The 14609-nt window shown below is 43.1% G+C and overlaps 1 protein-coding gene across 1 annotated transcript in view; it reads left to right on the top strand.

Annotated features, from left to right (window-relative positions):
* The first annotated feature begins 5346 nt into the window (after positions 1-5346).
* LOC122919761 (plastin-3-like) overlaps positions 5347-14609 on the top strand; it is a 37490-nt gene continuing 28227 nt past the window's right edge. Inside the window, exons 1-3 of the mRNA XM_044268946.1 lie at positions 5347-5447; positions 10092-10141; positions 13902-13987. Of these exons, the coding sequence (XP_044124881.1) occupies positions 13918-13987 (70 nt within the window). The 5' untranslated portion in view covers positions 5347-5447; positions 10092-10141; positions 13902-13917. The remainder of the gene's footprint in view (positions 5448-10091; positions 10142-13901; positions 13988-14609) is intronic.

The raw sequence follows: 14609 nt of genomic DNA on the forward strand, positions 1-14609 counted from the left end.
TTCGGATCTTTCATCTGAAGTCGATTCGCTCATCCCTAGTCATCAGTATCTGATCAATAGGAGTCTGGCTTTTACTTGTGCAGAAGGTATTAAAGGCCTTGGTCATGAAAGAGTTAAAAGTGAATGGTTACAGCTGTGTTATTTACGTACTGGCCGGTCCAAAGTTTCAAAAGAATTTCATAAAAAGCAGCCAATCGGCGATCAGCTTTCTCTGCATTTTGAAGAGGTTGCTATGGGCAACAAATTCATTTTTGGAAGCCAGTTTGTATACCTGAGCCTCCTTGTATCTGTGGATGAGATGCATACCAGCACCCCCTACCTTGTGGGTAGATCTTGTGGTCCATGCAGCCGCCTTGTTTAAGATCTTCTCTGTAGAAGTAGACTTTATTTAGAAGAAGTTTTCCTTTAAATTGTTGCCAAATCTTATTTTTAACCCCGTCTATGTATGCTGCGATTGGCCTCTGAATACATTTCTTTAATGTGGATAAGTGAATAAGCAGTAAAAAGAGCCCTTTTAGAGGGCTCACCGCGCCATTTTCCACATTCCTGGCACTCGGCGATGAATGATCTGATGTTCGTTTGCCGATATCTGATAACCCCTAAGCTGCTTGCAAGGGGATGTGATTTCACCATGTTCTTCGCTTCCTACATGGCCTTGTATCATGTCAATTCTGCTGCCAGCGTTAAGCTAATGACGGTGTCGGCATATTTGTGAGTCAGATTGCTGTGACACCTCATGGCACCTGACTTGCAAACAGGTGAGATAAACGTTTCGTGGATCCTCCGGCAATTATACACTAGGTTAACAAGCCGTACCCGGACCCCCATAAATTTGCTTCTTCTGATGATTATTTTCCGTCATGGATCTGCACAAACGCATCCGTTCAGGTAATAAGACTGCATGCATCCGTTCAGAACGGATCCGTTTGTATTATCTCTTACATAGCCAAAACAGATCAGTCTTGAACACTATTGAAAGTCAATGGGGGACGGATCCGTTTTCTATTGTGCCAGATTGTGTCAGTGAAAACGGATCCGTCCTCATTGACTTACATTGTGTGTCAGGATGGGTCCGTTTTCTATTGTGCCAGATTGTGTCAGTGAAAACGGATCCGTCCCCATTGACTTACATTGTGTATCAGGACGGATCCGTTTGGCTCAGTCTCGTCAGACTGACACCAGAGCGCTGCAAGCTGATGCATTCTGAACGGATCCTTTTCCATTCAGAATGCATTAAGGGCAAAACTGATCCGTTTTGGACGCTTGTGAGAGCCCTGAACGATCTCACAAATGGAAACCAAAACACCAGTGTGAAAGTAGTCTTAGCGAAAATTGTGTATACCATTGTATATTTAGTTACACCAGCGAGCATGGTAATGAATACAGTTACGGGTTGTGACCATACCCAACATAGCCATATGTTCCCCATTTTACGTGAAATTTTACGGTGACTCCGAAATGGCACAATTTCTCTTTCGCTTCCATGCTGGGAATTGCTAAAGAGGTGTCCGACCCTGGGCCTGACACTTTCTATTGAAGTACACTGAAATTAGGAGAACGGCCAGGCAAGTATGCACATAGTCACATAGTTTGTAAGGCCTTATGCACACGGCCGTAGTTTCTGCACGCAACCAATCCGCATTTTTTTTGCCCAAAAAATAGAACCTGTCATATTCTTCTCCATTTTGCAGACAAGGATAGGACACTTCTACAGACATTATAAAATAAATGGTGGCATGCACTCAGCCGGAATCCATGTTTTGCGGATCTGCGAATTGCCCTTGTGCATGAGCCCTTAGGCTAAAAAAAAATAGACTTGCGTCCATCCAGTTCAATCTACCATTCTTCAGAGTGGATCCACAGGAAGGCAAAAAAAAAACACACGTGTATGAATGGGACCAGAGTGATGGGGTGCTATAGGAAATGACCCCCCCCCCCCTGTCCCAACTACCTCACCAATTAGCCAGTCAAATAAAAGGAACCACTTGAAAGTCCCTGAATATTTAGGTGGCCAGGAACGTCACTGTGCAGGGTACAGCTTAGGAAACCAGCACTGCACCCCCTTCATTATGAGGGGGGGGGGTGACCCAGGGGTCAGAGACTTGTAATATGGTGGCGAATCCAAGTGATAGACCATTAGTTTATAGAGTGGGAATACCCCTTTAATTTTATATCGTTGGCTACACATAATTTAAATTTTTACTATACTAATCTGCTGTGGGCCAATAAAATAAGTCTCCTTTGCCAGCCGCTTTAATCCAGCACTGCTGCTTCCTCTTCCCCAGGCTGCAGCCGGTGACATATTGTTGTGGCATCCTGTATACCACTGCAGCCGATCACCACCCACACAGCTGAGACCAGTGATTGGCCAGTATGTTATTGGCTATAGCCTGAGGATACAGTTTTGACTCTAACATCCCCTTTAAAGGGGTTGTCTAGGATTAGAGAAACTTTCTGCTTTCTTCCAGAAGTGACACCACACTTGTGGGTTGTCTCGTATTACTGCTCACCTCTTTTAAAGTGAATGAGGTTGAGCTGCAATACCACACACAACCTGCGGATAGGTGTGGTGCAGACACTTATTTTATTTTTTATTTTTGTTATCCTGGGCAACCTTTTTAAGGCTGCCTTTCTTACAGTGAATCATTGATTATGCCTTCAAGGTTCATGGTGAGGAAAATGTCTTTAAAGGGAATGTGCCATCAGAATATAACCTATTGTTTATATCACGTTTTTATGTTTAATATACTTTTTAAAGATTCCATGTTAATATCTGTTTTTAAACGAAAACCATAATTCCTGCTGTTTTCTCCCTGGCCACTAGGCCTAATAATGGCCCCCACTTCTTGGTCCGTACAGATCACTTTACTGCAGTTATCTGCTTGTCAATCATTCTAATCCTGCCTGTAATAATACCACCTCATTGTATAGATAAGACAGGATCCACCATTCACAATAGGTGACTGTCAGAGCTCATCTATTCCTTCCTTGTACAATGACCTCTGCACGGGTCACATAGCATGCCTAGAAAACTCTCCTATAGAAGTCACTGATGCCCCTTCCAGACCACTGTGTCTATGGACCATGGGGTTGCCGTAAAGCAATTTTCTAAATGCTGTTAGGAACAGCTGAGGCAAGATGGACGCCTTCATAATCATGTTCAAACAGAATTTTTAAAATATGTAATCAGAAAACAAAAAAACATATGTGCTGCTATCCGGATTTAACTGACGGAAAACGTTTTTGGTGACACATTTCCTTTAAAGGGTTTCTACCACTTGAATATCACATATTTGGTGTTCAGACACTAGCGATTCGCTAGTGTCTGTTCTTGCCTACAAGCTAATTATCACATTAATCCGGGCTGCCGATACCTCAAAAAAAGCACTTATATCTTTATGCAAATGAGCCTCTAGGTGCTATGCAGGCGTTTTTCTAAGCACCTAGAGGCTCCGTCTACCTTGCATTTTGCCGCCCTGCGCCTCGCTCCAGCACGCCCATCTCTCACTGTAATCGATCCTCCCCCTGCTTCAGCCTTCCGAAATCCCGCGCCTGCGCCGTCCGTCGCGGCATTCGGAGGCATTCGGCGCAGGCGCAGTCAATGTCTGACCGCTCCCTGCTCAGACATTTCAACTGCGCCTGCGCCGATGACGTCACAGAGCTCCGTGGGACAGACGAAGCCCAGCAGCAAGCGGTCAGACATTAACTGCGCCTGCGCCGAATGCCTCCGAATGCCGCGACGGACGGCGCAGGCGCGGGATTTCGGAAGGCTGAAGCAGGGGGAGGATCGATTACAGTGAGAGATGGGCGTGCTGGAGCGAGGCGCAGGGCGGCAAAATGCAAGGTAGACGGAGCCTCTAGGTGCTTAGAAAAACGCCTGCATAGCACCTAGAGGCTCATTTGCATAAAGATATAAGTGCTTTTTTTGAGGTATCGGCAGCCCGGATTAATGTGATAATTAGCTTGTAGGCAAGAACAGACACTAGCGAATCGCTAGTGTCTGAACACCAAATATGTGATATTCAAGTGGTAGAAACCCTTTAAAGTCAGTTTCATGTGCAAAACCCCTTTTCTGTAGTTTGGCGGCTTGTTCCCCTTCTGTATGACCACCTCTCTATATAATATAGGTGGTCACCAGTAGTTATTTTTGCAGTTGGCCTACCCATTATATAGAAAATATCCATATTTATATTCTTCTGCAGACAATTCACTGAGATGTGTTCTAGCCTCACTCATAATGTGCAAGATAAGGCTACATTCACCATTTTGTAGTGCCCGTCACACAGCCATTTTCAGAACCATTAAGGTCTATTGGACTATTCACATGGCCATTTTTTAACAGAGATTTTTTTTTTTTTACGGTTGTGTGAATGCTGTGTAAGACCCTGGTAACTTCTGTAAGTCACCTTTATGATACTATATCTTCTGTAAGCACAGGGAAGGCCCGGGCTTGTGCAGTATGCTGCCAGATTCCTATGTTAAGATGAAGGCAAATGATGAGTCACTTTGAAGTATACTGTATTAAAGATCCTCAGAGCAGAAATCATAAGGCTTGGGGCTTGTTCTGCTGCTGAAACTCTAGTACATCCTTTTGGACACTTATTATCATAGGTGTGATCAGACATACCTTTTGTATGGGTGTTTTTAAGTGAAGGTTCTCCTTAACTCAAATGCTGACAACTGAGATCTTTGAGATAAGACGCCACTGATCACTGAGCTTCATACCCTTTTTAAGACAACTCGAAGGTTGGGGCATCTCAAGTTTGTATAAATTTGCCTCTTTTGTATAGAACATATGCAATACAGTCTGATTTCAATAGATCTTTGACATAACATGGGAGCATTGGGTATGACATGTCGCCACAGCTCAATGTGTGAAGTTTATTTTTTTTCATTTCGATAACCCCAGTGTTGGCCCGGAGCGATCGCACGCTGGTTCAGATTGTAAAAGCGGACTGGTGGTCTAAAATGGACAAATGGTTTTTAACTAATAACCTAGCCCCCTTGGAATCTGCAATAATTTGTGAGGGAATCGGGCATCCTGTACTTTGCTTGCCTACAGCACCTCCCCAGGACAATAGAAGCATTACACAGTCTCATTCCTCCAGAGAGACACTCTTCACAGCCACTTACCATGTTGGCTATGGCCCCACCTCTATAAGCTCAGACTATTATAGTACACTATGTACTATTGCAGCTTGTCGTCTGCAAACCTTATGCTCCTCGTTTTCAGTAATCCCGATCTAGTTTGTTCAGTGACGTGATTTCACACAGGACACACCCTGGGCTAACCATGTGTGTTTTTGCTAAATATGTCATTTACTGCATTCTTTACTGGTAGAGGTGGAGAAGCAGTCACTCGTGTCTCACATTCAGGTATTCCATTGTCATTGCTTGGTCGGCAGAGAAGGAGGATATAGAGGGCATAAGTGGTGAGCATATAAGAGGTAACTTCTAATTCTGATCGTGTAGCAGCATGCAGTTTTATCATTCCTCTGTTCGTTAGGTGTCTTTTATTACTGTATTTTATGTTTTGTCATTGTGTTGTCCTCTTAATTGTTGAAACCTTCCATTCATTTAAAAAAAAAATTAACCTTTGCTGTACAGTTAAGGGTTCAGCCTCATGGGGTGAAATTTTCCACCATGGTTTTTGCTGTGGATAAAATTTGGTAAAATCCCACTTTTCCGTGATGGATAATCTGCGGCGTATCTGCCCATGTATGAGTATACCCCAATAGACCACAGGACTCTGCATGTTGTATATAAATGAGAGGGCCTGAGCCCATTTTTGGTCCCCTCGTCAGGAGATGAAGGGAATTTGGTGGGTTCATTCTGGCTAGTAGGTACCTAAACCGAAAGGATGTGCCAGGAGGCAGATGCCCTTTAAAAGGAAATATGTCATCAGGAAATGACCTATTGTTTAATTCATGGCTTATGGTAAACCTATTTTTTTAAAATTTGTGGTGGTATTTTAAATTTTCCATCGCAATATCTATATTTAATAAAAAACAAAAAACTAAATCTTGCCGCTTGCGTACTGACCACGAAGTCTAATAATCTCCACTTCTTGGTCTGTACAGATAACTTTTCATCATTATCATTACAGGCAGGATTAGAATGACAGTTATCACCTTTTATATAAACAACACAGAGTTCACTATTCACAATAGGTGATAACATAGCTTATCTACTCCCTCCTGACCTCTGCACAGGTCACAGAGCATGCATAGAACCTCACTGGAGTCTCCTTAAAGAGGTTGTGAAAGAATGTTTGTTTTTTTGTTTGGCAAACCACCCCCACTTGGCCGGACCTGGCTACAGGCCTGCAATGCTCCTCTGGGCTCCCTCGATGTCAGCATCCAGTTTGACATTGTTGCACTCAATCAATGGCCGCATGATGCAAAGGGAGCCGGTCTCTGCCGTGTCCAGTGATTGGCTGCGGTGATGTCAAACCAGATGTTGACATTGAGGTAGCCCAGAGGAGAACCATAGGCCTGGAGAAGGAGCGAGGCCCCAGCACCGGGAAGCAGGTAAGCAATCTTTCCTTTCCAGGTCTGGCAAAGTGGGAGGGTTTGCTAAAAAAAAAACCCTATTCTTCCAGCACCTCTTTAAGGAGTTGCAAAACTTTGTAAAACTTGTGCTGTAATCTCTATATAATTATAACTGAAATGCGATAGCCATGATTACAGTGTAGTGCAGGGCAATGTGCAGTCCTCAAGATGTAGTCCCAGACTTCTACTTGTTGGCTAGAAGACATGGCACACATAAAATGATATACTCTAGTGTACTGATGGGGTTAGCTGTGCAGATGGTACATTTTTCTCTTCCTCTGTCACACTCCCTTTTACAAAGAAGTATATTTCCTGCTGCCTATCCCTGAGAAATGTCGTCATCCAGGCTGGGACCTCTGTTGAAACGGAAATTTAAAGGGGAGTGTTAAGTTTGTGTTTCTACCTCCCAGTGTGATTGTGGGCTGTGGCAACGCTTGTCCCTTGCTTACTAATAAAGTAGCACAATCAGACTCCTATGAGATCATTGAACAAGTCAGAGAAATAGGAGAAGACACAGGAAAGATTTTAGGTGTCCTTGTAAGTTGGAGAGGTGACCGAGCACTCGAGCATCTTTCCCCATTGGAAGTAGGAAAAACTTGAATATGTTAGTTTTTTTATTTAGAGGAACTTTTTGAATTTTATAATAAGGTGTCAATCTGGAAGTGCTGATTTTTCTTATGAGTGGTTAGGCTCCTTTTTAAAATGGTATGGCTAAATTTATTTACAAACCATTTATTCATCTTTCACCCCAGACCAAACCCATATATGATCGTACTCTAGACCAGACCTCCTAAGTATATTCAGAATGCCTTATATTACATCTTGGACCAGACCCCTGCATTAATATCAGACCCCAGAGCAGACCCAGTATAAATATCATTCCTTTTCAGACTGTGTATTTGTATCAGACCTAAGCCAGACCCCTAACTTAAAGGGATTTTTTAAACTCCAAAACTAGAGTAAGCGGTGTATAGTGTGCAGTAAAGTGCACTAAGAGGACTCCCAGGTTGATGCACATAATGGAGAGGACTCAAGGAGGAGTCCACTCTAAGCATTTTACTGCCGTTTTGTGGAAGCACGGCGTCAGAATGCAAGTGAGCATGAAGATAAAAATGACATAACCGGACTTGGTGTCACTTACCCTATACACTGCTTACTCTAGTTTGGGAAGTGTTTTGAAGCTGACAGATTCCCTTGAATTCAGAACCCAGATGAGACGCTGCGCTGGTTCATGAGGTGTCAGGACATTAAGGGCCTTTTAAAAATCCGGGTTTGTCACTTTCAAAACATAATTTTTGCAACATTTTTTTTTTACAGATAGCTTCTTTTTTTTTGTATGTTTTTTTGCTCTCTGCACTTTCCAAAATTGGGACATGGTAAAGGCGTTGTGTGGACGGGGCCATTGGCTCCACTAGATTTTATCATTTATACCAGTTTTCTGGTGTACACTAGTAATGAGCAAATCGGTTCACACTGCTATGTCCAATTCCGATTCGTTCATCTCATTAATTTACAAGTGGCAGAAGAACTGTCCCGAGTCTCGAGAGAAAAGCTTACTCTTGCACATGCGCCATTACTGTGAGTAGAGGCGCATGCATGAAAATAATAACGAACTTGGACCCAGAATTGTGACGAGCTCCACAATCCGTTACGAATCTGCATTCGTATTCGTTAATGAGTTTATTCTCACTTTAACAGCGCATGTGGAGATGATGATTTTCTTATGAGAAATACAATTTACTGGCAGTAGAGGGACCGTCCGCCTGCCAGAGGTAAATTACTGTGCTAGCTCTATGAGCCAATTCACTAGTGCAACGTTGACTGATTTTATTCTAGGCTGCAAGGATGCAATTAATTAAGGCCTTCGTATCCAAAAGTGTTGTGATGTTTTGCCCTGTAATTTCCAATTTTTGTTAAAGGGGTTTTCCAAGTTTTATTTTATTTTTTACTGATCCTATCTGGATAGGTCATCCGTATCTGATTGGCAGGGTCGCGGGTGTCAGACTCCGACCAATCAGCTGTTTGAGAAGGCACCGGAGCTCGCAGTAGCACCATGTCCTTCTCTCGGCTCACAAAGCACAGCGCCGTACATTGTATAGCACAGGCGTAGGCAACCTTGGGCACCCCAACTTTTGTGAAACTACAGCTCCCAGCATGCATACTTGCTGTGCTTTTCTATGAACTCTTATAGAAATGACTACAGCATGCTAGGGATTGTAGTTTCACAACAGCTGGAGTGCCCAAGGTTGCCGATTCCTACCGGTCAGATACTGATGACCTATCCAGAGGAGGATAGGTCATCGGTAAAAAAAAAAAATTGGAAAACCCGATTTAAAGGTCATATGTCTGACCAATTTACAATGAGTTGTAAGGTGTGTGAGCCTTTTACATACAGTTCTTTCTATCGTCATGTGTGGAATGTGGCTTATATAAGCCTGAACGTGAAGATACATGTTTCGAGAAGTATGAAGAGCCTGATAGTTGCTGTAGGTTGCTGCCTTCTTAAAATGAGCTGCTAATCTTCCAGAGATCTATGGCCATTGCCAGTCACAGCTGTAATCAGAGTAAATTGACAGTTACTGTGTGGCGTAAGAGCTAAAATGGGATATAAATGGGAGATACTGGGTAATTAGTGTCCAAGGCCTGAAATACAGTCTTTGCTTGGTTGCATCTAGATGGTTTGGCAGGTAGACGATACTTAGCCTCCCTTCGGTAAATCTGTATTCGTGTGGGTGGGTAGTTTAATTTCCTTATGAACATTTTATTGATTTTTTTATGACTGCATAGAATTTTACTTGGGTGCACACATGGGTGAGATAGATGAGGCATGAGATGGTAAAGGGGTTGGCTTTGATGGGGCTTTAATTATGAGCATGTTCTCCCAAAACCTTGACAAATAGTTGATTATGCTGCTGACTGCTGATATTCCGTGGTGGAATCTGCCACCATGTTACGTACAATAATTCATGTATAGAACACCTGCCACTGGCTCCAGACCAGTCATTTGTATATCGATACTCCCCTACCAATCCCCCGCAGAGCGACCACTAACCGGTAGTGAAATGCTTTGAGAGGACTTCTGGAGTCCTCTACATTATGTACGTGTGCACAGGAGTCCTCTCAGAGCATCACATGGCTCGTGCACAGCAAGGAAATGGGGTTGAGTATCGACATACAAATGACTGATCTATACATGTATCAGTGTTCTTATTAGGGATTGCCGGAGGTGACAGATTCCCTTTTTAAAGGGCTGTCCAAATAATGTGTAGATGGCCGAAGTATGGCCAAGCAAGCGCCGCTCTCTTCGTAAAGGAAGGGGTACCAAGTTGGGGACTGTCCACCATTTCTACATATTCCGATAGGGCGTGTGGATATAGGTTGTCCTGATGGGGACAACCCTCTTAATCACTCTTTATGTAATAATGTACATTAATAATGCCGTTTGTTAATGTAAAGCTGGATGTATTTAAGTTGTATGGAGATTTATGGAAATTAACTGTTCACCATTGAGTTTTTCATAATATTGTTTTTTTTTTCTAGGTGTGAAGCTACACTGAAGGGAGCGCTTTTATAAGAAGTCTTTGACGAGGGTAAGTTTCCTATTCCGTTACCACAGTTGATTGTAAGCTGTATTTGTATAGAAGGTACTGTATGTGGCCCTTGCTGTGTGTCTCTTGCTGATTCTTGCAATCACTGTCTTGTTAGAGGGATTCTGCGCTGGAACCAGTCCCTTCTTGTTAGTAGGCTGTTTATATTAAGCGGATCCGAAATTGTCCTTCTGTGACCCCCAGAGATCAGTTGTAATCCATTTTGAAATCTATCAGTGTACGGTTTCTATGCAGCGCCCAGTTAACCATTGGACTGTTTCCATTACTAAAATGTGTTATTGGTCCAATGAAACTGGTTTCCCGATACTTAAATACTAATGAACTATCTTCTATACTAGGTGAACAGGGAGAAGGCCACGGTGCCCGCAGCAGCGCTGGAGTCTTCTCAAACAGCTGATTTGTGGGGGTCCCCGGTGTTGGACCCTCACAATCAGATACTGATGACCTATCCAGAGGTATTTAAATTTGTCCTTTGAAGGACAGGACCTCCAGATAGACACTTTTTATAGTCACTCTCCTTCAAGAGGTGAAGAACAGAGTATTCCCCTATATTAACCCTAGACTCCTGGAAACGTGCTTCTCTGTTAAACTCTCCAGCTAGCACTTCAGTTTTTTCAGCAGTTTTGTATATAGGGAATGGTCCGACGTTTAAAGGCATTGTCCAGGATTTTGATATTGATGGCCTATCCTCAGAAGCTGTGCCCATGTAATCAACCTCTCTCTAATGGCCTGGGTGTTTTACCCCTTCAGTCCAGCAGTGAATCCAGCTCTGTCAGCTTATTGCCTTCCCAAAAGGCACCAATAGGTTACCACAGTAGTCGGCGGCCTAGCCAGATCTGCTATAGTAATCTGTCCTACAGGCTATGTACACCTTTGGGGGAAATTTAAAAAAATTATTGCATTATATATTATATACTTATTTTGAGTAAAAAAAAAAATTTTTTGTTGATCTTTATTAACAATAGGAAATCCTTTTTTGTGTACAGAGCTACCTTTTGGGATTTTTTGTCTTTTCAGTCATCTGAGGAGCAGACTGACTTATCTCTGCTATCTCGCATTATAAACACTAGAGATGAGCGAATTTCCGCTTATGAAATTCGTTCACACTACGTTTGTTGGTTAAAGGTGAATTGCGTTATGGATTTTGTTACCACGAACCATAACGCAGTTCTATGACAGAATGCATAACTGAATGGTTCCATTCCGTTTCCGTTCTGCAGGAGAGGACTCCTCTGCATAACGTAAACGGGACGGATACCTTTTGCAGCTCATAGATTTCTATTATGACTGAATGAATAACGGAATGCCTCTAAAGGCATTCCGTTATGCATTATGTTATAGAATTCTGTTATATTCCGTGGTAACGAAATCCATAACTCAATTCACCTTAAACCAGTGATGGGGAACCTTTTACAGGCTGTGTGCCGAAACTGCAACCCAAAACCCACTTATTTATCGCAAAGTGCCAACACGGCAATTTAACCTGAATACCAATATAGTATATCTTCCATGTACTTTATCATGTAGCTATAATATCCTGCCTATATTCAGTGCGCTGCCTGCGCTGAGGAGTGGCAGGAAAAGTCTAAGGCATATTGGTACACAATAGACTTTTCTCCAGGGTACGGGTGCCCACAGAGAGGGCTTCGAGTGCCACCTCTGGCACCAGTGCCATAGGTTCGCCACCACTGCCTTAAACCAACAAATGAAGTGTGAATGAATTTCTAAATATGAAATTCGCTCATCTCTAATAAACGCTCATTATAGCTCAGTTACTGATAAGACTGTGGCTTAAATAAGTCTTTTTGACCTCTTGGTAGTTTAGAGATGAGGCTTCTTAGATGACCGGCACAGAAAAACTTTCTGACAGAACAGCTTCATATTTTTAATAAAGGCCATCTGAAAATAAGATTTTTTTAGCCCAAAATAAGTTAAATGCCATCATAAAAAAAATGCATCCAAAGGTGTACATGGCCTTTTAAAGAGGTTATCCAATCTCTATAATTCCCCCCAAAATGCCCATGCAACTCATACAGGTTATACTTTCCCCGACACCCGCGTCGCTCCTGATGCTCGCTTGACCACCGCTAAGTCTCCCAAAACATCCAGCGACAGGGGGAGCCGGCAATAGCATTCCGCGACAGGGAAGAACCTTCCTAGTGTCACCCACAGCGGCTGTTGTGTGGGCATCAGGAGTAACACGAGTTCCGGGGAGCAGGGTAAGTATAACCTGTATGTGGTTCCGGGCATTATAGGGGTTAGGTAACCCCCTTTAGGCTATGTCAGAGACGTGGGGTAATACAGTAGATTGCCTGATAATGTAACACAGACCGGCAATAATTCTTTGAAATACTAGATGCTTGATCGCTGCTTGGGTAGACACAAAGATTAAGTTAAATAAAGTTCATTAAAAAAAGGCTTACCCATCCCTCAAAAACATCCTGCTTTATTATTATTTATACATACATTATTATTTATATATTACTGTGCATGGTGTAAAGAAGGTGGATTAGCATTTTTATTTAATTAGTTCCCTCCCCCCCCCTCTCAAAAAACTATTGATATTACAAAATGAGGCTCATCCTTAAAGGGAACCTGTCACCTGGATTTTGGGTATAGAGCTGAGGACATGGATTGCTAGATCACCGCTAGCACATCCGCAATACCCATTCCCCATAGCTCTGTGTGCTTTTATTGTGTCAAAAAAAACCATTATATATATATATATATATATATATATAATATATATATATATATATATATATATATATATATATGAGGCAAGTAAGAAGCCCAAGGAGCTGTTGCTAACATTTCTGGAGCCCAGCATCGCCCACTGCGAAGGAGCCCAGCATTGCCCCGCATCCGCCAAGTCTCCTCCTTACTCCCCGACATCACAAAGCTAGAGCGCCGTAATCTTGCGATGCGAGAGCTAGCTCATGCGCAGTGTCGGCATAATATTCCTTCCCTGTGCTGGCATCAGCCTCAGGGAAAGAACTGTGCATGCGCAAGCTCGGGCATCGCGAGATTACAGCGCTCTAGCTTTGTGACGACGGGGAGCTGTTTTGGGCAGCTGCGGCACAAGAAACTTTACAGTGTAGGGACCGAAAGTAGTAGTTTCTGTCCACTTTGTAGTGCTGCTCAGCGCCCATTCAAGTGAATGGGAGAGGAGCTGCAGAACTGCGGCTCCAGAAACTACACACTGTACGAGCTTTCTACACCGTATAATAACTGGGGCCGCAGCTGCCTGAAGAAGCTGATCAGGGGGGTACTGGATCCGCGCCGACTTTATACGGTTGACCTATCCTCAGGTTAGGTCATCAATATCTGTACCCTGGAAAACCCCTATAAAGTTTCCCATAAGTAGTAAATGTACTAAAATCTCTGAGGAAGTTATACTCTCCTCTTTTCTCTCCTGCTGCCTCCAGCATCGCGCTCCGGCAGCACTAACGTTAACTTCCTAGCTGCCGCAGTGGCGTCCTGTACACACTAGCTCACTGTGAAGCCAATCGAGGACTTTAGCAGTATGCGACACTTGGAGGCTGAGGCCAGTGATTGGTTGCACTGGTGATGTAGTGTGTATGGGACGTCACTGCTGCAGCCAGAAAATCCAACAACGGCAGGGAGGATCGGGCATAACACTGGAGGGGAGATGAGTGATAAGTTATTTTTGTACATTTACTGTTGCTGGGAAACGTTTCATTTAACGTGTAGCAGATTTTGAGATTTATTTGTCTTGTAGGAAACTGCAGCCGCCAATGATGGCACACACGACACAAATCTCCAAAGATGAACTGGAAGAGTTAAGGGAAGCATTTGGTAAAGTTGGTGAGTAGTTCATGTTCCGGTTTTTATCTGTGTTTTCTATTGTTGAAGTGTTCTGTTTTTTAGTGCAGCATTTGTTCCCCTCATGTAAATTAGAAGCTGGCTTCAAAAGCTCTTCACTTCTGATAACATTCCAAAATGGAACGTGCTGTGATGCAGAGACCCTTAGGAAAAACGAAAGGATGGCCGTATCTAAACTTCTGTTCTCGTCAATCTCAACCTGTTTTCTGTGCTCCTTTTTAGGCGACACTTGTAACTCTTTAATGCTACATTGCACCAGTAGTTTGAAGAGGAGTGTCTCTGACAAGTTCGGTCAGCAACCTGCACTGGATGAGTTGGTGCTGGCACAGTTTCAGATTTACTGCAAAGAAAAAGGGGGTCAGTCACCACATCCCAATGCGCAGGTGCGCGCTGCCATGGCTAGAAACACAAAGAAAAAACACACACAATGCAACAGCACTCTGCAAACCAAATAAAGTACAATAATGCCATAGTAATAGAAAGCATTCTGGTGCTAATGCTACCCTTATTTTGTAAATTTGAGATTCGTGGCAAATACATTTTGTACAAAATTATTTGGTCCCGTCTGCCACACTTCAAGGCGATCTTTGTAAGACGGGAGGAA

Source organism: Bufo gargarizans, chromosome 9 (assembly GCF_014858855.1).
Source record: "Bufo gargarizans isolate SCDJY-AF-19 chromosome 9, ASM1485885v1, whole genome shotgun sequence".
NCBI classification, from domain to species: domain Eukaryota; kingdom Metazoa; phylum Chordata; class Amphibia; order Anura; family Bufonidae; genus Bufo; species Bufo gargarizans.